The following is a 27,418-nucleotide window of genomic DNA, read 5'->3' on the forward strand; positions in this document are numbered from 1 at the left end:
GAGAAACTGAGCTTTGAAAAGAAAATGCACAAAGTATTTTACTGTCACGTTTCTGAACCTGAATTACATCCATTCTTACTTTATGTTGTCTTGTGTTTCATTTTGGGAAAAGGCAAAATAAGTGTGAAGATTAAAAATAAAGAGCAATGCGCTATTCACACATACAAAAAATAACGGCTTATTGTTTTTAAATTTCACATCCATCTGTCAATGTCATGTTTACAAGTTTATAATTCAAACTGACGCTGAAATGGTCCGTTCCAATAGAAATGTAAACATTATTCTTGTCTCTTGACCGTTAACCACTGCATTTCCACGTTTATTTTGTTTTTAGTCCCAGCAATACGACTCAGTCATGTAATTGTACGCATCAGTTCAGTGTGCATGTGAAGTTATTTAGAAGAGCACCCAGATTGTTGTTGGGGTTTTTTTGTGTTTTGCCCCTCACAACGTCACTTTCACGGTGTGCCCCTCACAATGGCGCTCCTATGGAGCGGGGTCTCGGTGAAGCGGGCTGTCGGAATGGTTTAATCAGAGGCGGTTTTTTCAGGAATTACTGGCGTTTTCAAACCGTTCAGACAATGTGAATTTTAAACCGCGAATGAGAGGAAGCATACAGACTGCATCCTGTTTTCCCCTAAGTGATTTAAACCTGACGGCCTAGCGTCTTGTTTGTGAAGCCTGGGTCTTGAGTTGGAAGTCGCTCCGTGGAAACCGTGGGTGAGTTCCTGCAATACCGGGGGGGATGTTTCACTTTCACTTTAAGGACATGTTTTCGTTTTATATTTCGGGGGGGGGAGTGGACGTTTCAAATTTGAGAGCGCAGTATCGTAATAGTGTTGTAATACTTTGAAAAATGTGATGCATTACATAGGCAATGATATGAGGTTTCATGTTTGTCAAGTATAGAGTTCTTATGTCCATGCAAAACAAATAAAAATAAATATCCAAATGGGTACCATCATCTCAAAATGTAATGTAACGCTATTACAGAAGGTAGTCTAGTTTAATCATTTGTATTAGAATTGCCCACACTTTGTGTATGAACAAAGTTTTTTTTCATTTTTTAAACCATAACACACTAACGTTACAGTTATGTTCAGACACTTGTATTTTAGGTAGCAATTAGTACTGTATATTGTTGCGCACTTTAGACGCCTGTCCGTTACTATATGTGGTTTTGTTTTAGAGGTACATCACTGCGATAGTTTGGCAATACAGCTATGTTGAGTTTGGTGCAGTACTCAGATATACTGTATTTGCAGATGACCTGCATTTTCATTTCATTCACGTCATTGTACAGTATGCCTTCTAGCCTGGTGGTTATTAAGCAAACAGGTGCAAAGACTTTTAAATATAAGTTTTCAGTTATCCCCTTCAATGTGTTACATATACCAATTCTCTTTTAGATGACCAAAAATGGTTCAGACATTCTGTAAGGTCCTTTGAGGCTCTCTGCTTCTCACCATGTTTTTAAACCTTTAGCCTTGTCTTATGTTTCTTAAGGCACTAAAATGCAGCCTTCCATATACAAAGAATCGCTTAAAACCTCCGTATATGAATCGATTTTTATTTTTATAATCGCACAATTAAACTGTCAAAACTGGAAAAACAAAACGATTAAGGCAGGCAGTTCAGTCGTTCCTAGATGCACTTTTATTCTGCTTATAACTGAATAACAGTGCAACAAAGTGAAAGTTACCATGTAAAGTAGCAGAAACCTATTAACTGAAACAGTTTCCATTACTATTGCTGCTAATCACCCCAAAAACATTATTCTTTATTTTTCTCCCACATCGTTTCTCCACTTTTATCTCTTTATGTTTCCATTACTGACTGGCATTGTTTGTGTGGCATCATTTAGTATTGATGATGAATAATTCCTTCCATTTACCGTGCCTTGCAAAAGTATTCAAAACCTTCCTATGGTGTCGCATTTTGTGAAATGACAAAATTCTGCATATACTTTTTTAAACTTAATGTTTTTTTAAAATCTGAATGCCTAGATTAAAGACTTCTAAGGGTAAGAAAAGTTACACTAAATGTAAGCAACAATTAAATTGAAATATGTTTATTGCATAAGTATTCAGACCCATGAAATCAGTATTTGGTAGAAGGACATGTGCTTTTTGTGGCTGTCTCTCCCAACTCTCCAAAGGTCACTTTGTGCATCTAAATTAGGTTTGCAACAGCACAGGATTGGAATAATTATGCAATCATGACTTTTCCTTTTTTCTTTCATATGATCTATTTACTTATTATAGTATTTTGCTTTGAATGAGTATAGTAGGTTGTAGTCGTTCAGGTGGGTAGCTGCGTCAGGATGCGTAGGCTGCAAAGGAACAAGTAATAGGTTTATTCCATGCTGAAAAAAAGAAGAGAGAAAACACAACGTTTCGGCCGTGGAGCCTTCTTCAGGTGTGAGAGAGGTGTATATACTGTGTAGCATTAATAGGCAATTCTAAGAGTAAAGACTGGAAGCTTTAAAGCAGTAGAATTTGAAAACTATTTTCAGAATTTGAAAGGACCCTTAATACTTTTGCAAGGCAATGTATGTAGCCGAATGTATATAGTATATAGCGATATCACCCTAAAGGATACTAGAGCACTTTGCAAATAAGAAGAGACTAACTTTAAATCACCACTGAAGTGCAGCATCCACCTGGGTGACGTGTGGCCCCATTCTGTGCTGGGTGGAGGAGTGAAAAAGCCTCTTTCAATTTGCTTAAAAGCAAATTCTGCAGTATCTTTTTTTGTAGTTGCATAAAAAGCCAGCAACGCCTTTTTTTTCAGTGTACATTTTGCGACTGAAGCAGGAAGAGAACGATGGGAAAGCTGACAGAATAAAATGTGTATTTTAGATCTTGTCATTACTGTTATTCCCAAGATCGAATCAAGTATTTATACATTTTGTTTTGCTCACATACAACATCAGAAGAAGTAGAAATTGCTTCTTTACATCTCCTTACGTCATTTATTCTTAGAAATAAAGATGGGCCCAGTGCGAGAGTCCAAGATGAACGAGGGCCTGTTGAACAAGAGTCTTTGACATTAATATGCCCTGACTGGAAAAAATGTCTGCTTCTCACAGGTAAAAATACCAGTTATACCAGTTAATAACATTAATAACATTTTTAAGTGTTCAAACACTCGTGTATATGTGTGCCGTGTAAAAATGCTTATTTTGGAAATGTTGCTGAGCATTGAACTAAACCCCGTCTTATACAGCAGAATGTTCTGTAATTCAGATGATATTTTTCAAATTTATTACATGATGCTTTTGTTGGAGAAATGTTTCCCCGCTTCCCCTTAAAAGACAGTCAGGAGTCCATCTCAGAAGTTAAAATAAGTTTTTATTTCATGCGCATGGGAGCGAAACACACAGAGATGCTCGGTGTATTTTTCTCAAGGGAATTTAACTAGAACAGTCCTTAAAAATTTTTCTTTTATCTGTCATGCTTCCCTGTGCTTACAAGATTGACAGTGTTGCAAAATCACACACATCTTTCTACCTCCCTATTTGCTAAAGATAACGTCTTTTAATGCAATTGGTTACTTAGGTTCGTAGCACGCATTCCTATGTAACGGTATAGAATTATAGTAAGCATTCCTCCAATCCAGTTCACACCAGTTCTGAATGTCCATGTTATTAAATTAATAATAATAATAATTGCTTACACTTATATAGCGCTTTTCTGAACACTCCACTCAAAGCACTTTACAGGTAATGGGGACTCCCCTACACCACCACCAATGTGCAGCCCCACCTGGATGATACGACGGCAGCCATAGTGCGCCAGAACGCTCACCATCAGTGGGGAGGAGAGCAGAGTAATGAAGCCAATTCATATAGGGGGATTATTAGGAGGCCATGATTGGTAAGGGTCAATGGGAAATTTGCCCAGGACACTGGGGTAACACCCCAGAGATTTTCTGGGACTTTTAATGACCACAGAGAGTCAGGACCTCGGTTTTACGTCTCATCCGAAGGACGGCACCTGTTTACAGTATAGTGTCCCCATTACTATACTGGGGCATTAAGACCCACATGGGCCACAGAGTGAGCGCCCCCTGCTGGCCACACTAACATCTCTTCCAGCAGCAACCTTAGTTTTTCCTAGGTCTCCCATCCAGGTACTGACCAGGCTCACACCTGCTTAGCTTCAGTGGGTTGCCAGTTGTGAGTTGCAGGGTGCTGGCCATAACTATTGCATCTTCTGCAGGAAATGTGCGTACAAAGTTCACAGAGACCCTCTCAACACTTTTGTTGCTGGCGTTTGTCAATCTAAAATAAAACTGAACGTAAAGCATGTCTGACACTTATGGCAAGTGTCAAACATATGGTAGAGTCACATTATCATAAAAGAACTTCCCCAAAAGAAATATTTGAAAATAATTTTAAATAGAGATACAGTCAGTAATTGCTCAATAGAAAATAAAAATGGCCTTTACAGCAAGAAAACAGGTAAATATGCACTCAGCAATGCACTTTAGTAACAGTCACACATTTCTTTAAAGCTTCACACAATCTTAATATTTGGGAGCTCTAGAATTATCCCACATCTTATAGTGTAACTAATGAACATTTTCTAAGTATGTAAAATTCCCAAAGACAGGAAACTTTTTCAGATATTCTATTCAAAAGATAGTCACGTTAGTTTTTCATTCTCTCAATATCAAAAATTTAAAAAGTAAAACTTAAATTGATGTAATAATTAACTTCATTTATATTTTCTGTCTTTCCCCAGCTTCAGATCTGAAACCTCTTATTAGTGGGGCACATCTGCAAGGAACAGACTTACATTTCTCCAATTACCTGCCTTTGTTTATCGTCTGGAAATGCCTCTGCCATTGGATTGAAGACATCAGTCTGCTTTCCTGTTGCTACACCCTGCTTCTCCACTACTTTCACCATCCCTCTCCTGTCCTCACATTTTTCCCTGATCCCCCTTGTTCATTATAAACTCTCTTTTCCGACCATTTACGATCTTTGCCCTTTCTCTGCTTTTTGGTTGCCCAATTTTACTTCACCTCTCATACTGTACCTTCAAACTTAATTTATTACCTTTCTCCTTTCTCTCTCTTTTGCTGAACCCTAGTCCTTTCACTTCAGCTAGTCACAGCTTTCCTGTTTTGTTTCCTTCTTTCCTTCTGTTTTTTTTACAAGCCTCATCTCTCTCTTCATACCCCATCCACACACTTTTTTTCACCCTCCCAGTTTCCTTGCGACTCTCGCTTACAAAAACTGCCACTCTTCTCAACCTTGAAGCCCTCTCACTTCTCTTACAATTTCTTGTGTTATACAAATAATAATTTCTTGTGTTCCTGCTACCCATGTGTCAGGCCTAATCCCTTTCTCCCTTACGCTTTGCCTATATAAAATTCTCCATCCTCTTTTCATCTTTCTCCCTTCCCTGCTCTCTCATTCTCTACCTAATTGTCGTCCCTTAACTTCTCTCATTGACCCAGTCTCTCTGTCCCATTCTCAGTAAGATGCTTTGCATGGGACGCTCTTTGGACTCTCCTTGTACTCTGGCCATACTTGTAGGTTTCCAGTTTGCCTTCGTGGTCTATTTCTCTCTGGGGGGGTTCAAGGGCCTGGTGTCGGTGCTGGTTCGCTCTTCGGACCCTGAGTTTGACTACTCCAAACCCCATGACGTCTACACCAATCTTAGTCAGCTGGTGCCTCCACCAAATCCTGCAGAGACCGCTGGAATCGCAGTGGCAGCAGGCAGGGGTCACCTGAAGGACTGCCCAGAAACCTCTCCTCTTCTGGGTCAGTCTGTCTGTCAGATATCTTGAAGACTTATTGGTAGCGTTGCTCATAATAACTTCACTGTAAATTGTACATAGCAATGGTCTCATCACTTGAAGCTTGAGCTTAAGGATTTCTGTGTTTTATTTAATAATACTTCATACTACAGCCAAAATCATAAGGTTGTAATGCTTTCCCCTTTACTAGTAATGCACACTTGACCTTGTTCCTTATCCATGTCTTTGTATGTGTGCACCAGTGGGTCCAGTTGCTGTCGTCCTGTCGTCATCGCTGTCTCTTGCCCAGATACAGGAGCGCAACCCCCTGGTTTTGCCAGGCGGCCGCTACCTTCCTCCAGACTGCGAACCTCGGCACCACACCGCTGTCATCATCCCCTACCGCAACAGACAAGCCCACCTGCGGGCTCTGCTGTACCACATCCACCCCTTCCTGCAGAGACAACAGCTGCACTACGGCATCTACATCGTACACCAGGTCAGTCCACCTTGGCGCTCACCCTGTCGCAGGACATCATAGTTCATCTATTACCACTGGAAAGGTGGGGGTCTCAGAAAACCCTGTAAATTGCTCCCTGTATTCTCTTATCAGCAGCTGTGCACTAAATCTATTGTTCTGCAGTGCTGCCATTTGTATTGCACTACTCTGATTATTTCCTAGCTTTTGTTTCTTCACTTCATACTGGGGGTTACTACTAAAATTAGCTTGTTAAAAAGTCTCAGAGCCAGAAGAGTTAGAAAGCCTGTGCTCCACATGACATTGTTACACTCATTTTTGTAATAACGTGCATAGATTTCTCTACTTTTGACTCTATGAGGAGTACACAGTCTTCTGCTTTGTGTGGGATTTCAAATATATTATTTGCTTTCAGGTGTCTACTATATAAAGCATGGAAACATAATCAGTATTAGTAATCAGTAATCTTATTGAGATATCAACGATAACAAAAGCCAGACTTCTAAACAAGCTGGTGATTTAAACCATGCTGACTTACAGGCGTTGAGGACCTGTAGCGTGATGATTAATAATATTAATTGGGGAGGTTGAGCTAGTGCCTGGAGGGATGTATTATATAAAATCATCCCTTGAATACCAGGTTTGAGTTGTTCTAGGGCTGATGTTTAGCACTTGAAACCAAACACCAGCTTCAGACGTGTACTGTAAATTTCATCACTGTGTGACAGGCTAAACCTGAGTATAAGAGAAAAACCCTGTTCACAGAAGGCCAGTGTCTCTGCTTTAATCTTTCAAATGTACTGTGCCAATTCTTGTACTTAATAAAGATCTCTCACAGGCAGGAAATGCCACCTTCAACCGGGCAAAGCTGTTGAATGTGGGTGTGAAGGAGGCACTGAGGGATGAGGAGTGGCAATGTCTGTTTCTTCATGATGTGGACCTACTCCCTGAAAATGACCACAACCTCTATGTTTGTGACCGCAAGTCACCAAAGCATGTGTCTGTGGCCATGGATAAGTTCAGATACAGGTACCTGTTTGTGCAATTACAGAGATCTGAGGGTGGCTTAATATTTGGGTCTTTTTTGTCAGCGAATGTCTGAATAGTTAATTTTTCATTTTTCATTTTTGGGCATTCTGTTCCCACAAGGTTGCCCTATCCTCAGTATTTTGGGGGGGTGTCAGCTGTAACACCGGACCAGTACTTGAAGATGAATGGGTTTCCCAACCAGTACTGGGGCTGGGGTGGGGAGGATGACGATATTGCTGCCAGGTGAGATGGAGAGAGAATGAAGATTTACAGTACAAGTCCCCCAAAACACTGCATCCTACGACTGCCTGTAGCCCTTCATTTGCAGATCTCACCCCTGGTAATATTTATTAAGCAACTGTTTTCTGACTTTTTCCATTCATTTTCACTTGCTTTCATGTCTGATCTTTAAGTCTTTGTTCTCCAGTCCTGGTCCTGCAAAGTTATTATGTCCGCAGGTTTTTGGTCTTGTTGGCTTATTAACCTGAATCAGCTCACTGTTGGCTCAATTTAAGCTTACATTTAACAGCTTCTCGCAGCTTTTCGGGTGCTGGTGCTATAAAAGACCTGGAAAACCTACAGGCACACTGCCTCACATGGACCAGGATTGGAGACCATGTATTAATTCATTACAGCAGGAAAAGCAAATGTAGCAATCTCATTGTCGGGGGCAAATAATTAACAGTAACCTCATACCATCTGCTCTGGTACCACCATGGATGCCTAAGTCACTGCACATGTGAATGCAGCCAATAATAATTGAATTCACATAAGAGTGGATTTGTGGGTATTCATTTAGAGCTACTGAAACATCTTTTGTTTAATGTGAAGTTAGTAGGAGCATTTGCTTCATTTTTTAAAATCTTTTGGGAAGTTGTTTTATCCATTTTCCTTGTGATTGTTATATCTGGCTACTGCCTTATCAGCTAATGCATCCTGGATGAGCTGGTTCAAGTATAAATTAATGAACAATCAAGTCTCAGGGTCTGTATTTTAATTAACTTCTACAACTTCTCAGTGTGCTAAGGGGAGTCTTTTTTCTCCTTCCAGTTTCCATAAGGTGCATTTGTGCAAAGTGGTATTTTGCACGCTTCTGTCCCCAGTCAGTATCAGGGTTATTCATTGTGTAGGTGAATATTTTTTTTTCAGATCATAATTTCTGTGTTTTTAAAGTAAACGCCAAATCTGATTACAGTTGCTATCTGTAATTTCCATATTACTTCAAACTTTTTTAGGCTTATGTTTGTAAGTAAAAAATCACAAATGAACTATACTTCCAACATTCTAAAATTACTACCCATATTGCCTTCTAAGAAGTAAAGAAAACTCTTATCTACATTCAGAAGAAATGATTTCTGAATAAATAACATACAGTATACCTGTATCAGTGCAAAGAAATAGTAAAAGAACAAGCACCTCAAAAGAACAAGATACTCTCCTAGTTGTATTTTGGTCTTTCCATTACATTTGTCTTTGCTATCTTTCCATTGGAATGCCACCTTCTTTTCTCATTTCTTTTCCCGTTTTGTTATCATTTCCTCCCCCTTTTCTTAAAATATATTCCTAGCTTCCGGGAAGTCAGTTTGTGAAGAGCAGGTAGGTCATCTAACTGGACTATTAGACAGTTTTTTACTTCCTTTTGTTGGTATTAGAAGCCTTAATGAGGCACAGGGTTCTTGCCATGTTCTGTGTCAACCAATACCTGTAGACAAATCTAGACTTGACTTTTTCTTCTAGCACAGGGGTATTCAAGAGAGTCTGTTCTTTCTGATAAACTGTTGTAATTGGCGTACAATTTTCTGCTCATTTAAATGTAAAAACCATCCAAAGATTTGACATATAAATCTTTGGAATTATCAAATTCTGGAATACTTTTTAAGATCCATTTCTTTTTCCCTTTTCACAGTTCTTAAGCACCTACAGTACAGTAGGTACTGTATGTTAACAGTTTCTCATGGTCCCCTAAGATCAAATACAAGCACCAAATATTTGGTTAATGAGCAATTTAATGTTTCTGTCCAGAAAGACACATTTATTTCCAACCAAAATGCTCCAATTTCTCCTTTTGTCATATTATATAAGGTAATATAGTATGCACATGACTCCTTCCTTTAGCTATGAACTGCAGGTTAAAATAAAGGGGCTAATGTGTTGAGCTTGTGATCTTCTATATTTCTTGCTAAAGAGCTCTGGTATTTAAGATGCTGTCTATCTGTACTCTGTAGAGTGCGATTGTCTGGAATGAAGATCATAAGGCCCTCAGTGTCAGTGGGACATTATAAGATGATAAAGCACAGAGGTGACAAAGGGAATGAGGAAAACCCCCGCAGGTACGAATGTCATTTTAAAACTGTTATTGAAACCAGTCCGACCGTAAAACTAATCCCAATCCAACAAATCTAATGCAGAGTGTCTGTTTTCTATTTCTGTTAAAAGAGTACATTTTTTCTTTTTTTTCCATATTAAAGATAACTTTACAGACAGACCTGCATGTATCCCATTTCTATGGATTGAAACATACACAGGGAGACATTAGAAATTTAACAAATGAGTAATGGAAACAATAACATTTTGCATTTTTAATACCTCATAGTATATATGCTGATGTGTTGAACTGAAGCTTGGAAATTGTTTTTCTTAAACCTCAGTAATGCCAGCTTTGCCTTTTTGGTCAAATATTGGTATTGTAAATGAGTGATTCTGTGTTCCTGGCAGATTGGCTCCTTTTTAATTCCAACACCTTTGAAAGTTATTCAGCACTTCAATGGTTCAAGTTTACAGTAAAAATTCTGTGGTGTCAGGTCAGGTAACTGTGAAGATAGACGTTTTGATATCTTCCAATCTTACAGTGCTAAATTCCACTCCTTCCCATCCTTCCAGTTCTATTCTTTGTTCCTGAAAACAGTTTAAATCATTTGAATTTCACCATTTTGTAATCCACAGTCACATTTCTTCAAATTGTCTGTCTTGTGGTCTAAGGTTTGACTTGCTGATGCGCACTAGAAGGAACTGGAATTCAGATGGTGTGAACTCCCTGACCTATGAACTCTTGTCCAAGAAGCTGGAACCACTGTACACTAACTTGTCAGTCAACATTGGGGAGGACCCTCGAAAACCACAGAAGAAGCCCCCTGACACAAGTTCAAAAGGTACCCACAATGTGACTGCTCCCTCTCTGGTGTTCAAATCCATGGACCTCCATAAAGTGGAAAACTTGCAAGAAGGTGGGACAGTACTTGAAAAGGACAGATCAGTGTCTAAAAATGGAGCATTCGAAAATAAAGAGGCAGGCAGACATGCAAATAAAGGCGGAGTCAAGCAAAGTAAGGATAATGTGGGTGTGGCTTTACCAGAAAGGGGAGAAACTATGAGCCAGGTTGTGGGAGTAAGCACGCGAGAAGGCGGAGTCAGGAATGTAACAGCTCAGGTTACATAACGGGACAGGTCCTATGCTACTGTTGAATTGTGGCTGTGTCCCACCAGTTCAGCTGCTGTTGTACAACCTCCATATCATTGCTGGTGAAAAGGCAGATCATTCTCAGTGATCTGTCAATTGCTGAATTAAAATCAAAACGCTGTACAAGCCCTACCCCTCCTTGTACTTGTTTCTGTGCCTTTTTTTGTTCACTTTGTATGTATTTGTGATCTCCTGCAGAATATATTGATGAGATTTTCCTTCCAAGACATTTCAGAAGCACCAGCTTTTGTATGTGTGTTACTTAAACAAATGATTGCGTACGACATTCTTGAAGTAAGCTGTGAAGAGGTTGGAGATCATCCCTTACATTGTGGTGTTTCTATCAAATGTGATGGTTTGTTTTTCTTACAAAATGGATTATGTGTGTATGCATATTTGTGGACTGAAGTATTGGCACCATTAATTTGAAACAATTGTATTCCCTCAGCCATTTAATAGTTTATTCAGATACCTCAGAGTTTATGAAACACTGATTAATTTCTATAAAGTATTAGTAAAGATATAGATATTTACGGAGTTGAATATATGGTCAGTGACATATGTCTGGGCCAATATTTACTTGGAATATTTACTGCTGCTTACCAAGGTGAAACACAAGTATAATGTAATGTTTAATGTAGTAAATTGGAGAAAATAGTTTTAAATGAAGGGTCAATACTTTTGTCGGTGACTGTTTGTAAGTATATTCAATGAAGTGTGAGCTATGGTGACAATACTTTCTTAATTGAACAATCAAATATTATGAAATCCTTCGGACAATCTGTGCAGTATTACAACATATCAAATAGGTTTTGTGTTTGCCATGATGTTTGAAGTTTAATTCCACTTGTACTCTTTGCTAAATTGAGTGCATTATTTAACTGGGGAAATGTAGTATTTTTTTAGCAGCTACAAAGATATGCAGTACAATTAAATGTAGATTGACATTTTTGTCCTTTTGGTGTACTCCAGGAGAGCTTGCAAAGAACATTTGTAAAGCTTATTTGAAATCAATACTATTTCAAATATGAGTATTCTGAATACAAAATATTGAATATAAGAATAACAACAAAAATTACTAGTCTATGTAACAAAAATAAGTCTACGTCTATACTTTATATGCAGATATTAAATTGGACATATACATTGAAAAACTGAACACAATCTGACTACTAAAAAGCTACAATGGTCTACAATTAAAAACTTGCTTTAATCAGCAGGCAAGGAGTTAATTTAAAAGGCTTATTTGTAGTCTAAGACACTATATATTCAGCTATTTCTTGATTAGCATCAGTATATTTAGTATATAAATATTTATCTCCCACAGTATTATAAAATAATCTTGTCTTTAAATGTTGCTTGTACTTTTATGTGGGAATAGCTAATTTCTACTGTACAGTATTGAGGTTGGTACAGTATTAAGGGTAAATGTGGTCTGCATATAATGTTGAGTAATATTGATTCCACGTACTTGTAAAATCATTATTCAGAATATTTTTGGAATACTCAAATTTGAAATTGTGAGGTATTCTGAATATGTACGTGATAATGTTGTGACTCTTCTGCATCTATAGCCCTTGAGGAATACCACTATTCTAGGTGTTCCCAGTATCAGCTGCTTAAGACTTGAACCAATTATCTGTTTTACAGTTAATCGAATGAAGGGGTTTAATGTCAACCCAAATGGATAAAATAACATCCAGAAGTCCCTGCTCCTGAGCGCTGGTGTTTACCATTTTTCATTTACGTGTTGTTCAAATCTGCAGTTTGTATCAGTTCAGTTATTTGGCTTCTAGGTTTGCATTTCTTGTAGTGAGGCAGATGTCTGCTTTCAAAATCCATTCTGATGTACCGCCCATCTCTCTCTGGTATCGTAGATCATATCAGCCTATGGGAGTGCAACACAGTCTCCTTTGTCTACCCAAATTCATAACTTTCAAGTCTGGAATATCAGGTGTCATTTAGTCTTTAACTGTGAACCAGTAATTATGATAAAACCTCCTGACTTTTCATAGACTACCAGTGCAAAAGAACTTCTGCTTTATGTCAGGAGATAGAGAAGATTCTGGACATACCTGTGACTTTACTGCTTTTGTTTTTTTTCTTTGCTCATTGCAGTTTATTGTAGTTTTTGTCTTGTTTTGCACTACAAATGATTGTTTTGTAAATACAAATCTGTTAAAAATGTGCTAAATCTCTAGGTGCCTCTTAATAAAAACAATCGCTCTCTAGCAGTTTCCAGATACATAGCTTTTGTTTTTTAAATTACTCCATTATTCCAACCACTTCTTGTCTAAACTGAGTCTGCTTAATACCTATATGGAAAGACCACTCTTTTTAGACCAAATCTTACCCGTTAGTTGCAGAAGTTTCTGTTTATTCCAGTTAACAAATTTCCTTAATTTTACATGTTAGATCGTGACAAATAGTATCAGATTATCCATTTTGCTCTTAAAATAATCCATGAAGGAACTGGAATATTTTGCACTGAGATTAAAATAACATGTAGGGCAAAGCTGCTTTTTGTTGATTTAAGGCAAATCATTGTCCTTTATTCCCTTTCTGATGCTTAAGTGAGATTCAGATGTTTGAGTTTTTGTTTTGAGACTTGACTGAGGAGTCTAACATTTGACTGCTACCATAATATACAGTATGTAGAGTTAATTATCCCCTGATGATTTAATAACTAAACATCTGAAAGATGGCAAATAAATGTTAGTAACACTCAAGACTGCTGGATGTATAAAATCTAAGCTTTTATTTTAAAACTTAAATGAATTAATATGAGTAAAATGAGTAATTAATATCATTAGTTTAGTTCATTTCCAGGTTGTTCTTAATTACTATTTATTGTCTTTGTGTCAGTGAATAAAGGAATTTGGTGTGCAATGCCTGAAACCCCATAGAGGAATTATGTGTCAAAACTTGGTCAAGTGTGATGAACCTTCCCACCTTCTTTGCACATACTGTATATAGATTAATTACTGAAGCAATTATTTAGGGTGGCAAAAGATCCCAAATTTGTCTCCAACTAAATACCGGACAGCATGATGTGTTTAAATAGGAAGGCTGTATTCAGCTATATTACACTTCCAATTAGTGACGCTTAAAGGCATTTCCTAATATACTGAAAGTACTGTAGATACTGCAGTTAGTACAGAATCAAAATAGACATAATGTATGGGACAATGTGTTAAATTAATGAGTTATGAGAGTTTGTCTTCCAATAGCTGAAAATTGACAAATTTGCTTGAATAAATTAGGTGTTTTCTGTTAGGTAAAACTGTAGCTGTGTAATGAGTATGATTCAAGTAATACCCGATGGTAAAAGTTTAGTTCATACTGTAGAATAGAATTCTAGATTTAAGAATAATAAACAATTTCACTAGTATCTTTTTGAGAATAAATTGCAAACTTGCATTATGCAAACATTAGCTCATGAGCTTTTCTATATTATTCTTCACCTCAGATTTGCACTTGAAATGCAATTTGTTAAATTTTCCTTTTTAGGTTCAGATTCACAAGTATGCTATTCCACATACATGTCCTGTTTGGAGATTACAGAGTATTTTTAATCCAGATCACTGTTTTCACACTGGAAACTTAACATTCAAGATTAGTCACTTTAGGGTGAAAATAATACATGAGGCAGACACAAGTTTTGGTCGCTAATACCATAGGCCATACATCAGTAATCACATATTTTGAATTAAAAGTGCGGTTGCAGTTGAAAGGTAGATTATATTTCTATATAAAATCTGGAGTATTTTGGACATATTTTGATATCATGTGAAAATTTAGATTTGGTTACTTGGTTAGTGGAAGACAAGGTATTCCATTGGTGCAATAGTTTGAGTTCCAATAATAGTTGACTAAAATGAAGAAATAGGGGGCAATGTGAACACCTGTGAGAGGACATAAACATCATGTTCCTGTGCACCAAGACATTTCCAATTATTTGCACCAGGTAAAAGCAAGGAGGCCCCAAAAAATGAAATTGCTAGGGAGCGATTGTTTAGCAGTGTTTGTGAAATATCTATATTTAATGAAATACCTAGTTTTGTATGAATCATGTGGGAGTGACTTAAGATAGTATGCACTAGAACAATCTAACTTGGGACCTGAGAAATGACACTTGAGTACATTTTTAACTGGAAGATTTTTCTGCTGTGCATTGAAAGATTGTATATGTTATTAATAAACCATATTTAAAGGGGACTGTGACTCATTTGGTGTATAGTATGTGGACTGCTTGAAGAATAATAATAATTAATAATTGTTTACACTTATATAGTGCTTTTCTGGACACACCACTCAAAGCGCTTTACAGGTAATGGGGATTCCCCTCCACCACCACCAGTGTGCAGCCCCACCTGGATGATGCGACGGCAGCCATAGTGCGCCAGAACGCTCACCACACACCAGCTATCAGTGGGGAGGAGAGCAGTGTAATGAAGTCAATTCATAGCTAGAATGTCACTAGCTTATAGTAATTAAACGTGCAGGATTTAAATACCTGTTATGCTTGGTTCAGTGTGTTGTCTTTGTTGTCCCAGCTGTCCTGGCTTTTGCAGTCCTATAAAGACACACTGGACACCCCCCGACGGGACGAGAAGGGCCACTCCCGGAATGTGGGGGGGGAGTTTACACCAACAGTCCCGGAGAGGTTTGCACCCGCGTAAGGTTTTTTTTTGCCTGTCCCATCATCACGCACTTTCACCTGGGCAGACACACACTTTTTTTACGCACTAAGTTCTTTTTTGTTTTTGCCTTACGCGGCCTGTTCACCAGACTGTGCCCTGTTAAATGGGGTAAGCCCAGTCTGGACATCACAAGGCACGGCGGTAGTCCTTTCTTTTGGCCTTTTTGTGTCATTTTTCACTCTTTTTGTGTTATTTATGGTCCCTGTTAACCTCACACCGGTACCTCCGGGGGGTTGCCACAAGTTCTCGGGGCGGGGGGGGGGGGTTGACTTTTTACTGGTGCTCACCGTGGTGCCTCCCACTACACAGTGTCACAACATGAACAGATTTTACCTGCAAGTCTGGGTAGCTTGTTTCATATTTTCCTACAAATCTTTGGGTAAAGAAAGTGCCCCCGGGTCCCAACTTTAAAACCCCTACCACATAGTTTCCCCTTGCATTGTTTTTCACTGTTGCTTCTGAAGAAGTGCACGGGGATGAACTGGCAATGCCTTTAAAGAATATGAAGATTTTGAATGCTTGTATTGGGAAAGTTAAAGTATTTGAATTTGGCAGCAACGAGGAAAGTCCAAGGAGGTGTCCACTAATCCAGGAGTGAATAGTTCTGAATAACGTTTTTATGGTGCAATGTAACTCAGATTAAAACCAGGTCTGTATTAGTGTACTTACCCCTTAGAATACATTTAACATGTAACGTGCAGAAACAGTCATTTTTTAAATGAAAACTTTATTGAAAAAAGGTGCTTTATCATTGTACGATCAAGATTTTTATAAGAGAAAAAAAACACGTCCTGCTGAATTTTTAAAAAGATGAAGAAAATCAGAGATTTTTGGGACTTTTAATACCTACAATACCCAGCATCATGAAAAAAATAAAGTGAGAGTGAGATTCAAAAGAATAGGAATATAAACAAAAAATGCAACTCTTACCAAACTCATAGCAAATGTAAAATATAGATATACAGTAAAAGAAGTGCATGAGCAATTTCTACAGCACCCTCTACAAAAAACATTAAAAAATACAGGATAGCAGCTGGATTTTTGTAAAACTGTTATATGCTGTCAGTTTTACTAGTATAATTACTAATTACTAACTAACTTAAAAATCAGAAAACCAATGTTAAAATTATTTTATTAAAATGTATTGCCACTGTGCTTTGTTAAATTAAAGAAATTAAGTGTACAGTATGACTGGGTTTGAGTTATCAAACTGTCTTAAAAAATAAATGAAGTGAGGAACAGAAAAAAGAATAAGAAACGTTTCAGACAAGATCCCATTAACTGGAGCCACCAAAATAAGAAGTAATTCTACCACCTCAATAAAACAGTTTTCCTCATGTCCAGTCTTCGTACACTCTACTCTTAAAGAACCAGAAGAGTTACACAGCTGTTTGCTATATTTAGAACTGTCCAATATCACTGTGACATGAAAACATTTTGTTGTTATTAAAACAAAATGAAGTGTTCGGCTTGAATATAAAGTTTTATAATATAAAAAATAAAGAACGATGACATTGTCTCACTTCCTCAACTTAAACCATGATTTTACATTGGTGAAAATCCCCTTTACATTTTGTGAGGCTTTGCCTTTCTCATAGCCCCTCATTTCTTCTGGACGCACATCCTGGCCAGTGGAGACTTTTTGGAGAAGGACTGCGCTCTCCCTCACTGTCATCAGTGACTTGATACGTTCCTTGAACCCTGCTTTAGCTTCTTCTCTTTCAGCAGCTATCAAGAGGTCGATGTAGTCTGGAGTGGCAAGTGGATTTGGACGAAGAGCAATTTCACTGAGTCGTGCCAATCCTTGGTTCAATGTTTTAATAAGGTCCAGGATTTTAAAGTCCACAGCTTGAAGTTCCTCTTCCAGTTTTTCATGTATCTTTTCAGCATTCATTTTTTCTCCTACAGCTTTCTCATATTCTTTCTTAAGGGTATTGTAAGTTCTTTTTTCTCTCTTTGTTTTGTATTCCCACTTATATTTCTGGTTAAAGTGGACTTGCCACTCACATTTCCCAGGGCAAACTTTACAAGTTCCTGTAGTTTTGTCCATGGCAGAGCATGAAGACTTTTTTGCATCATCTGCAATCATACAAGGGAAATGGCAAGTGAAGTGACAACGATTGCAATTGGTGATGAAGCTGCCAGAAATATCTTGTTTAAGTGGGACCGTCACCTCCACTTCATACTCAAAGTCCTTGTTTGCATCAATGCAATTTTGGTGCTGCTGAAGAGCCTGTTGTGTTTGCCGGATTTCTTCCAGCTTATGCAATCCAGCTTTAATCATTGGCTGAAGGCCTTCTACAGTTACCTCTAGCTGTTTTCTTTCCTCAAGTACCTCCTTCGTCAACTGCAAACTCTTTGTTTCCATTCTTTTCAGGTCCTCAAAGAACATCTTCATGCTGTTGATGCCCATTTTCCAAAACATCTTATCAAAGTTCTCAGCAGACTGGTCATCAGTCTCATTCATTCCCTTGTTGCATGCAAATAAGGCAGAGTTATTGAATTTAAAATGCACAGGCATCCCACTGCTACTTTTGGCACAAGGCACTTCAGAGGCATTGATGGCTTCTAAAACCGGAGGGGTCTGAGCATCAGCAAAGGTGACCAACAGCTGAATGTTTTCTTGGATGTCTTTTCCAAAAACGGAAAGGATGGAATCGAAGACGTATTTCTGGACAGCGGTGAGGCGCGCCAGAGCTGCCTGCACTACAAAGCACACGACGTCGATGTGGGTAGCGCCATTTGGGTTACAGAAGAAATCCCGGATCCTCTCGATGAGCTGCCTGTCTTGCTCAATACCCCTGGTGTCGCCAAATCCTGGGGTGTCCACAATGGTGAGAGAGTAGGGAACACTGAGGCCACTCTGGTAATGGATTTCATATGCAGTTATTTCTGAGGTTTGGCTTTCGGCTTGCGTTCTTTGGCTCTCCTCAACAATCAGCTTGAATCTGAAATGATCTTCCCAGTCTACACCCAGTATGTAGTTGATCATCCCATTTATGAGGGTGGTCTTTCCTGAACCTGTGGCCCCAAGGACCATGATGGTTTTATTTTTACTATGTGTACTGTGACTTCCAAATGTAAATCTTCGACAAAACCCATACTGATCAATTACTTCCTTCTTCAAGGTAAGTTTATAAATGCAAGGTGTCCCCTTGTGGATTACATTTTGAGGCTCTTTCTCAATGATGTCCTGTGCTATTTTCTTAATTAAGGTGGTGACGGAGATAGCATCACTTGCAGCACTCTCAGCATAATCTCCACAGTCACAGGAAACACGAAGAAGGTAGGTTGTGTTTGGATTCAGTCCCTTTAACATGTACTGGTATTCTTCTTTCCCTGTGAGCTTTTCAGTCCACTCCTCTGGATTATCTCTATTATTGCCTTTTTTTTCCTCTTTGTATTCAATTTTATATCCTCTAAGGCTTACACCTTCTCCTATAACGGATGGGTTTTCCCAAGATAGGGTTATGGTAGTTGTTGTTAACTGCAATACCATAAGACTTGAAGGTGGGCTTGTGGGAAGTGTCATGGCATTGCTAGTAGTTTGGCTCCTTACAACATATCCTAGTTTGCCTTCTATGATGCTTCTAAACTGATATTCATAGTAGGGAAGTAAGTCTGATATAATCACCTCTCCATCTCCTTCAGGAAATTGAAGCTGTGTCCAGCAGTCACTACTGTTAGCCCTGAACTCAATCCCAATATTAACTATTTGGCTATTTTCTGGAGTTCTTGCTTTTAACATTACAGTGTTGTGGGTGATCTCACAAATTTCTGGAGCATCTGGTGTTGGTAGTGGATCCAGATATGTGCTTTCCAACAGTCCATCTTCATAGAGAAGGATAACTGCTACAGGCATGTCCTTGATGTACTTAGAAGCTACAAAGAATCTTGTTGTTTTGTTGTTTGCGTTGATGCTTGCTAACTCCAAGAAATACCTGGCCAGGACTCTCATCTGTTGCATGGAATTTGAACATATCCATTGCTTGGGCTCTCTTGGCTTGTACCTATGAAGATCTTCAGTCGTCGATGGACCATTTTTGTGTGCATCAGAGCTCAGATATTCATGCAAATCTGACAGGTAGGGTTCAGGCTGATGTAAGTGGGTAAATGTAAAGCAAACGACGCTGTCTACATCGGGATCTAGTACAGCATCATCCAGCTGTTTCATGGAGGATAACACTTTGATGCCCTTAAATTTCGAAAGGTAAGACCTCACCAAGGAGGTTTCACGTTCTTTGTGGTCCAGCCATTTTGATATCATCTTGACATAGAAAGGGGAGTTTTCATTCATTTTCAGAAGGTCCATCAATGCAGCATCGTCTTGCTTTCCTCCTCGAAAGGCTGGCAATAGTTTGGCTGTTTTTTCCTGGAAGGCAGACTTGTACCGATGGCACACACGTTTCAACTGCTCTGCCTTCTTCTGCATCTCGGGGAACTGTCTGGCAACCGGGTCTTTTATCAGGTCATCTGATCTCATTTCAATGGTGTTAAACTCTTCTAAAACATCTTGATACTGTTCAATAAAGTCAACAGGGATGTTCTGCACCAGTCGGGCAGCCTTAGGCTCAAGCTCTGATAAAGGACACAACCAGGCCTTCACTGGCAAGGCATGCTCTCCACTTGGGCCCAGAGCTTTCGGAAGATTCCTGAAGGTGTCGATCACATCTTGGAAACCAAGCAGTTTGCTTGGACAGCAGAAGTCGCTAAAAAGGGTGCAGCTGCACTTCGAAGCTATGGCTTCTTCATCTGGTGTCATTTTGGTCGAGGCATCCTGTTCCATTGAAAGATAGGGTATCTTTGTGAGCAGGGAGTGCATGGTATCCCGCTCGTTCTCATTCTCCGAAGTATCCAGATCAAACACGAAATAGGCCTCGGCACCGTACTGCAAGGCAGTGACCACATGGGTAGCTGTGTGTTTCTCAATGTCACTGTGGTGAGACACAGCGCCGGCTCCCAGTTCGTGGAGAGGCAGCTGCAGTAATCTACTTGTGGCACGGTACTGTAGAGTAAACTGAGTTTGTTTTTGAGACTTCCGTCTGTCGTGAAAATAGTTGGCAGCCCCTCGAGTCTCAGTCAAACCACTCAGAAGGCTTGCCTTCAGCTGAGACCCTAATGTCAGTGCAGAGACCTTCCCTTGAATGGAATCAGACTCAATGACATTGTACTCTGTGGTGTTCATGGGCTCCATCTGTGAATTTTTCTCTAATGAATCTTTATCCCAAAAATAGGTACCTGTGATGGCCAAAAAAATACAATTAAATAAATAAATTCTAATGACTGTGAAAAGTATGCTTTATAAAAAACAACAGAATTCCAATGCCAGGAGCTGAGGTTGATTTTCCCTCCCATTCTCAGTAAAGACATAAAAAAAGTTTATATATAATATTTGACACCAGAAGAAGAGCGTAATCTGGAATAAATCCTAAGGAATCTACTGTAGAGAACATACCATTTGTATCTCTTTTACATTAGTTCAATAAAAAGTTTAATGAAAAAACACCTTTTTCATAATGTTTGCTAGTCCGTTTTTATTCCAGTTAATTATTGCTGACACTGTTAGAATCCTAACAGTGAGCGATTATTTCAGAAATATTTCAACCATGCAATTATACACAGATTATAGATAACTCAAATACAGGTATGTACATGCTCAGTAGTTTGCTGTACTGTGATGAAGGTATTCTTTGCTGAAACATTGGTTTTAATGCCCTGGTCTTCTCCGTAACCTCAGAAATATTTCTGGATTGCTTCTGTCATCTTTGTGTTGTGAGCAAATTACCTTGAATAGGAGCATCCTTATAGGAGTCATACAGCATTCCCAGTTGGAACGGACGTCCGAGGACTGGCATCTCAAACTTTGAAGAATTCATGCTGCCGAGTCAAAGAGGCTGGAAGACAAAAATAGTGTCATTTGAATGGTACTGTAGCTGCAAAGGAGAAAGTAGATGTTAATTCCAAACTGAAAACAAGAAAAACTCAAGATTTGTGATCAGGCAAGCTTTCTCAGGTGTGTTTTTTTCCCTCTGTAGGATATTATAGAAATAACTTCTATTTTGTTCTACAATATTGTGTATACAGTACATATTGCACTGTGATTTGAATTTGATTACTGTGATTAGGTAAACTAGCTGTGGTGTAGCAATTAGTTTGAGAAAAACTTTTGTCTCAGACAAAGTTTTTGCTACTAGTCATAGTATAAGTGCACCTTCCTGATTCTGCTACAATCATTGCCTATTACCTATTCCACATAAACTGGACCTACAAATGGTTTCCCATAAAGTCACGCGGAATACTTTACATTATGTGATGAGTGCAGATTTTCAGGATGGAGCTAATAAACAGGAAATATAGTAAACATGTTTATTAGGGTTGCACAGTCATAAGTGAATTATGTTTGGGCTACAAGCTACAAAGCAAAGTTTGAAGTTACTATGTTTCACTTGCAGAATCCCTTCCTGCCACTACTTTAGAGTAGTTGCCTACCCTTCCCTAAGAAACTAAATCTAAAAGAAGAAAAAGGGTGGCACAGTGGTGCAGTGTTGGGCATACTGTAACTGTCTTGCAATCCTGGGGCCCTGGGTTCAATTCACAGGGTGCTGTCTGTGTGGAGTTTGCACGTTCTCCCCATGTTCATGTGGGCTTCCTCTGAGTGCTCCAGTTTCCCCCCAAAGCCCAAAGGCATAGTTGTAGGTTAACCTGCTTCTGGGAAAACTGGCCCTGGTGTGAGTGCGTTTGCGTCCGTGTGTGCCCTGTAATGGACTGGCATCCCATCCAAGGTGTATCCTGCCTTGTGCACATTGTGTGCCGGGTTAGGCTCCGACTGCCCCAGCAACCCTGTACTGAATAAGATGATTAGAAAATAGGTGGATGGAACCTGGAAGAACACATATAGTTGAGATGTGAACTACATAATGGAAGGAATGTACAGTATCAAGAATGCATTAACTTGCAACAGGTGTGTATGCAGAGTGAACAACAAGGCTGCATCACACTGCTCAGTTAGCACTCCTCTACGCATGCCAGTGGGCGGTGAATACATTAGAGTCTGGACAGCTGCATTAATCTTTACCTTAATGCCAAACACATTATGACAGTATTTATGCAGAACATGCATGTTTGAAAGGTGTACTTACTGAAGCAGCCGTCACATACAAGTACAGTTCGAAAATAATATATTTTCCTAAGAAAATTTGTTGGATCCCTGTCAAAAGGGAGTATTGCCGAAATACCCCAACCATGTACAGTAAATGTGGAGACACATTGAGAACCACATTGCGCCCCAATTATATTGTGAGTCAAAACATTTCCTTTCCTTTTGAATATACAGAAACAGACTTTGCCACCTCTAAGCATCTTTTTAACAGAATCAACCACAGGACACCTGGCACAGGCCTTCTGTGAATTCAAAGAGTAGTTTGGAGATAAATGTCAATAGAAGGCATGAGCTCATAATGGGCTCCTGCTTTGTATGAATGAACCTTTAGTGCCCCTAAAGCAATTTGTCTTGTACATCAAGAGCTCATAAACATATAACATAATACAATACAACAACAGTACAATACCCCGACACAAAACAACATTCAAGCAACGTTGCTCAGATCAGACATCTTCTGGCACTATAAGATTAAAAAAGACAATTAGCTTGTAAAGAGTTTTAATACAACAGCAATAACAAGATCCCTACCTGCAAACAACGTTTTCATGGTTCAGCAATTGAATGTTATTAGGTATAAACAAGGACAAGGCACCTCCCCAGCTCTGATTACAAAAGGTTAGAATGCTCTGAATAAAACTCTTATAAAAGAAGTGTCGGCCTTGAGCTTTCTACACTAAAACTCCTTAACTTCCTTTAAAAATTCAACCTTTGTTTCTCCTTGCCTAAATACAGTGCCTTGCCTCCATATTAGCGGTCCAAACCAATTTACAACCTATAATAGTGTCTAGGTATTTAGGGCATATTTAGGGCATCATTTACTTTTTCAATATCAATTCTACTAACAGTTACAGGGGCTGTTAATACAGCGGCCGAAACGTTGTGTTTTCTTTCTTCTTTTTTTTCAGCATGGAATAAACCTATTACTTGTTTCTTTGCAGCCTACGCATGCTAACGTAGCTACCCACCTGAACTATTACATACAAGTAGTACTACCATGCCGCCGTTCACACACTAATAATTCGAAATTTCAGTTCCGCAAAAACAAGCGGTTACTAAAACCGCAAGGATTATTTAAAATCACAGTTCAAGCACGTTCGTATTCTTACCGGACACTTCTTGGCGTCTAGCGGAGAGACTTTGGAAACTGTTGAAGCTCCAGCAATTAAGACAGAAAGGGTCTCTTCAATTGGCTATTATCAGAAAACACTCCCTTTTGACTAACTGATCAACAAAAATGTGAATGACGAGTTGACTTGCAAGGAACAAGTAGCTTAAGTTTCGTTTTAGGCTTCAAACAGGCTGAAACGGAGAGTGAAACTTTGGAGGCGTTTTTTTTTCATTTGATTCATGAATTCATTCATTTGATCCATGTTGCTTTAGTAATTAACATACACGCGGAGTACAAAATATTTATTTTCATTGTAATTGTTTATCCGATTTTATAAAAACATACTATAAAATGCAATAAATCAATACATTTGAATTTTATAATCTGCAAGAATAACAGATTCATTCATGGATTAATGTACAGTAAACACGTTTTGCAAAATTCAAATGAACACCTCTCTGAAATTTCTCTTAAAAAGTCACTAGTAATCGCCTATGAAGGAAATCACTTTTCAATCACTTTTCTAATTTTTAAATTAAGCAGAAATCATCGATCGTTTAAGGAACCGTGTTGCTGCCATCAAGGAAGAAAATATTTTCATGTGTTATCTCGTGTAATTAAACGACAATTATGTCGCTATTATGAGATTATGAGTACATTATTCATTATTATGAGTACATTATTCGATAGTACATACGGTAGTTATGACAGCAATGATCGTTTGAGTGTATAAACAGCCTATGACATTGTGCACAAGACAGCACCTACAGTACATACTGTACTACAGGTAGCTCAGCAGGAACAGTGGGGTTCGTGTTCGTGACACGCGGAGTATGCACGGACTTATTTTCGACTGGGGTTTAGTTATAACGAAATGTTACCATTTATACCTAATGTGAATACACAAAAAAATATGGAACGCAGTCGATTCCACAGTAAAACTGGGAAAAAATGAAACTGAAAGTCAATTAATGATAATTCTTGCATGACATTTGTGCTACCGCGTGATTATCACATAAAGTACACGAGAATGTACTATCTCGTAATTAACGCTTTTTTAAGAGTCTAGATTATTTCCCGAAAACGGCAAATACTGTACAGTCGATTTTAACATATAATCTGTCGACCACATTTTTTTAAATTCATTCAGTAACTTTAATTGTTAATTCCTGGGGTGCTATTTGTGTGGAGTTTGTATGTACGCCCATGTTTGCGTGTTGGTTTGGTTTCCTCACAGTCCAAAGACTGTGGTAGGTTGATTGGCTTCTGAACCTGGTGTCTACAGTATGTGTGCCCCGAAATGGACTGACATCCCATCCAGGGTATATCCTGCCTTGTGCCTGTTCCTTGGCAGGATAGGAAAATATTGTCTGGACTATAAGTATGAAATGTTTTCAGATTTGGACCAAGGTGGTTTAGTAACAGATTGGATATAGTATACAACTGTTATGGAATAAGTAAAGGTTTATTCCATGCTGAAAAGAGAAGAAGGGAAACACAACGTTTCGGCTGTGGAGCCTTCTTCGGTGTGAGAAAGACATGGAAATCAGCAGAGATTATATAGCACAGGAGAACAAAAGCCAGGAGCAGGAGGGCAGAGTGTCACGATCGCTAACCCCTCCTCTTAAGGGCGCTCCAGCCCTTCCTAGTTCTGCCTCATTCCCCGCACCTGTTCCTTATTCCAGCCCCTTTTCAGTTCCCCCTTAAAAGCCAGACGCAGAGGATAATCGGGGCTCTACATTGACTCCAGGTTCATGTGAGCCCGGGTCCTGATGCGTCTGGTTCCGTTCCCCGAACCCTCTCCCACCCCATCCCCCCCCCCCCGCCGGTCCCGACCCGGTTCCCGTTTTTAATCTCCTGGATGGATCGCCTGGCCATGGACTTATGCTTGTGTTTTGGATTCCCCGTTTGGACTTCTTCCTGGATTGTTTGCCCTGGACTAACTCCCCCTGGACACCTGCGCACCAAGGACACGCCCCCTGACTCCATTCCCATCTCCTGCATGATTTTTCCCCCAGTGTTTCCTCACTACTCCGGATTGTGTCGTCCGCATAGGGTCCGGAAAGAACGCTTTCGTGACACAGAGTGGGCACAAAATATTTTCTTTGGACTGAGACAAAATACGGAGTTGTCCCAAACTCAAAGGATTTTGACACTGCCAATAATACAGTACCCTGATATCTGATGTAAAATTATCAACCAAGAAATTCCTGTGTGGTGTGCTTTCCCAACATTATATCCAAATTCACAGTGACAGCCACCAACAGCATGACTACCAACATCAGATCTTGCTTTTTCTGGTTCATTTTGTATTTGGTGTTTTTTGTCCTGCTTATTTCTATAGTCGGGGGGAGATGTAATATACAGTACTTTAACAGTGTGTATGTAATACAATGTCTTCTGCAATTGAAATGAATAGCCTTAGTCTTTTGTTTCATCCCTGCCTTTTACAGACAGGTTCGTAATTGGCAATGCGATGACGAGTTCATGTTAGATCAAATATAACAAAATGTTGAGATGATAAAAACTTCACTGGTGTGGTGTCTGGTGTTATGCCTTCCACCCTGAAATGTGTGCCATTTTGTAGAGTTCTCCCAATCCATAGACAGCATATGAGCACTTTGAAATTCATATTTCCCTTAGAGAGGATATACAGTCCCAATTTCTCAGACCGAGCAATAAACCTCGGGTATTAAATTAATTGAAATCAAAATCCCAATTTTTTTACAAATTTCTAATTAAGTGCAAAATCGGGAACTTTGTGACAGCACTGTATGGTCGCCCTGTTATCGCTGGCAGACATGAAACCGCTGATCTTGCAAGAGCAAGAGTTTGTGCGAATCGCGATGTAAAATTGTCTCTTTCTGCTCACTAGTCACTGTGAGCAAATGAGAAATGTGGTCTCCTCACAACCTCTATACTTTTTTGTCTTTTTAAACTCAAGTATATATTTTAAACGATGTCTCAGTGTCTGACTTTTTGGAGGTTGTACACATTACTATTTACTTGGTGCGGTGCGGTGGCTCTGTGGCTAAGGATCTGTGCCTGTGGCTGGAAGGCGGCCGGTTTGTATCCCGCAGCCTGCAGGGGAATCCTACTCCGTTGGGCCCCTGAGCAAGGCCCTGAACCCCAACTGCTCCAGGGGTGGCATATAAATGGCTGACCCTACGCTCTGACCCCAAGCTTCTCTCTCTGTCTGTGTGTCTCATGGAGAGCAAGTTGGGCTATGTGAAAAGACATTGGCAATACTGATTGTACCCATCGGTCATGGTAATAAAGCACCTTGAATTGAATTGAATTGAAAAGACAAATTCCTAATGCAAGAAATTGTATATGGTCAATAAAGTGATCTTATCTTACTTGGTACAGTATCTGCATTGTGGCACTCATCATTGCCGATTCATTATAATCCCAAAATTAAAAAATATTTGAATACATTTAAAAATAAATCAATTAAATTTTCAATCTGAGTAGGTGAGAAAAGATAAATAGCTTAAAAGTGTGCTGCTAATGAAGTGTGTCTTAACATGCAGGTTAACAGGAAGGTACAGTAGAAATGCTTTGTAACTCAGCACACTGGGAGTCTGGCATTGACTACATGCAACACTTTCAGACAGGAAAAAGTGAAATCCGTCATGGATATAAAGATGCAGATACTTATTGCGATTGAAAAAAATGCAGTAAAATAAGTTATGTCCATCTACCCCTTAAAAATATCAAAGAAACATGA

The 27,418-nt window shown here is 39.1% G+C and overlaps 2 protein-coding genes across 6 annotated transcripts; one reads left to right on the plus strand and one right to left on the minus strand.

The window, feature by feature from the left end:
• The first annotated feature begins 454 nt into the window (after positions 1-454).
• b4galt3 (beta-1,4-galactosyltransferase 3) lies at positions 455-14,933 on the plus strand. Of its 3 annotated transcripts, none has more exons than XM_088930855.1 (8): positions 455-720; positions 2,985-3,091; positions 4,749-5,776; positions 6,015-6,250; positions 7,068-7,258; positions 7,379-7,501; positions 9,484-9,588; positions 10,238-14,933. In XM_088930855.1, the coding sequence occupies exons 3-8, from the start codon at positions 5,494-5,496 to the stop codon at positions 10,692-10,694; spliced, it is 1,395 nt and encodes a 464-aa protein (XP_088786981.1). In that variant the 5' UTR covers positions 455-720; positions 2,985-3,091; positions 4,749-5,493; the 3' UTR covers positions 10,695-14,933. The 3 variants fall into 3 exon arrangements, with proteins under 3 accessions (XP_088786981.1, XP_088786992.1, XP_088787000.1); XM_088930866.1 differs by having other exon boundaries at positions 479-716; XM_088930874.1 differs by lacking the exon at positions 7,379-7,501 and having other exon boundaries at positions 479-720.
• A 1,201-nt stretch (positions 14,934-16,134) lies between these two features.
• LOC148839251 (uncharacterized) lies at positions 16,135-23,773 on the minus strand. 3 transcript variants are annotated; one of them, XM_088930510.1, is made up of 3 exons: positions 23,687-23,773; positions 21,204-21,312; positions 16,135-20,656 (listed from the first exon to the last, which is right to left on the minus strand). In XM_088930510.1, the coding sequence occupies exons 2-3, from the start codon at positions 21,292-21,294 to the stop codon at positions 16,938-16,940; spliced, it is 3,810 nt and encodes a 1,269-aa protein (XP_088786636.1). In that variant the 5' UTR covers positions 21,295-21,312; positions 23,687-23,773; the 3' UTR covers positions 16,135-16,937. The 3 variants fall into 3 exon arrangements, with proteins under 3 accessions (XP_088786636.1, XP_088786651.1, XP_088786645.1); XM_088930525.1 differs by lacking the exon at positions 23,687-23,773 and adding an exon at positions 23,109-23,679; XM_088930519.1 differs by lacking the exon at positions 23,687-23,773 and adding an exon at positions 22,121-22,263.
• Between the last annotated feature and the right edge of the window lie 3,645 nt (positions 23,774-27,418).

The sequence above is a fragment of the Atractosteus spatula genome, chromosome 2 (genome assembly GCF_055471065.1).
Source record: "Atractosteus spatula isolate fAtrSpa1 chromosome 2, fAtrSpa1.hap1, whole genome shotgun sequence".
Lineage (NCBI taxonomy): Eukaryota > Metazoa > Chordata > Actinopteri > Semionotiformes > Lepisosteidae > Atractosteus > Atractosteus spatula.

What these genes read in the sequence shown, in the direction of transcription:
- b4galt3 (XM_088930855.1), top strand. Translation starts at nt 5,494, where the DNA reads ATGCTTTGCATGGGACGCTCTTTGGACTCTCCTTGTACTCTGGCCATA. An exon ending in AGAAACCTCTCCTCTTCTGG is followed by an intron (nt 5,777 to 6,014) that starts GTCAGTCTGTCT and finishes TGTGTGCACCAG; the next exon opens with TGGGTCCAGTTGCTGTCGTC. An exon ending in GATGACGATATTGCTGCCAG is followed by an intron (nt 7,502 to 9,483) that starts GTGAGATGGAGA and finishes TGTACTCTGTAG; the next exon opens with AGTGCGATTGTCTGGAATGA.
- LOC148839251 (XM_088930510.1), bottom strand. Translation starts at nt 21,294, where the DNA reads ATGAATTCTTCAAAGTTTGAGATGCCAGTCCTCGGACGTCCGTTCCAA. An exon ending in TAAGGATGCTCCTATTCAAG is followed by an intron (nt 20,657 to 21,203) that starts GTAATTTGCTCA and finishes TGGCCATCACAG; the next exon opens with GTACCTATTTTTGGGATAAA.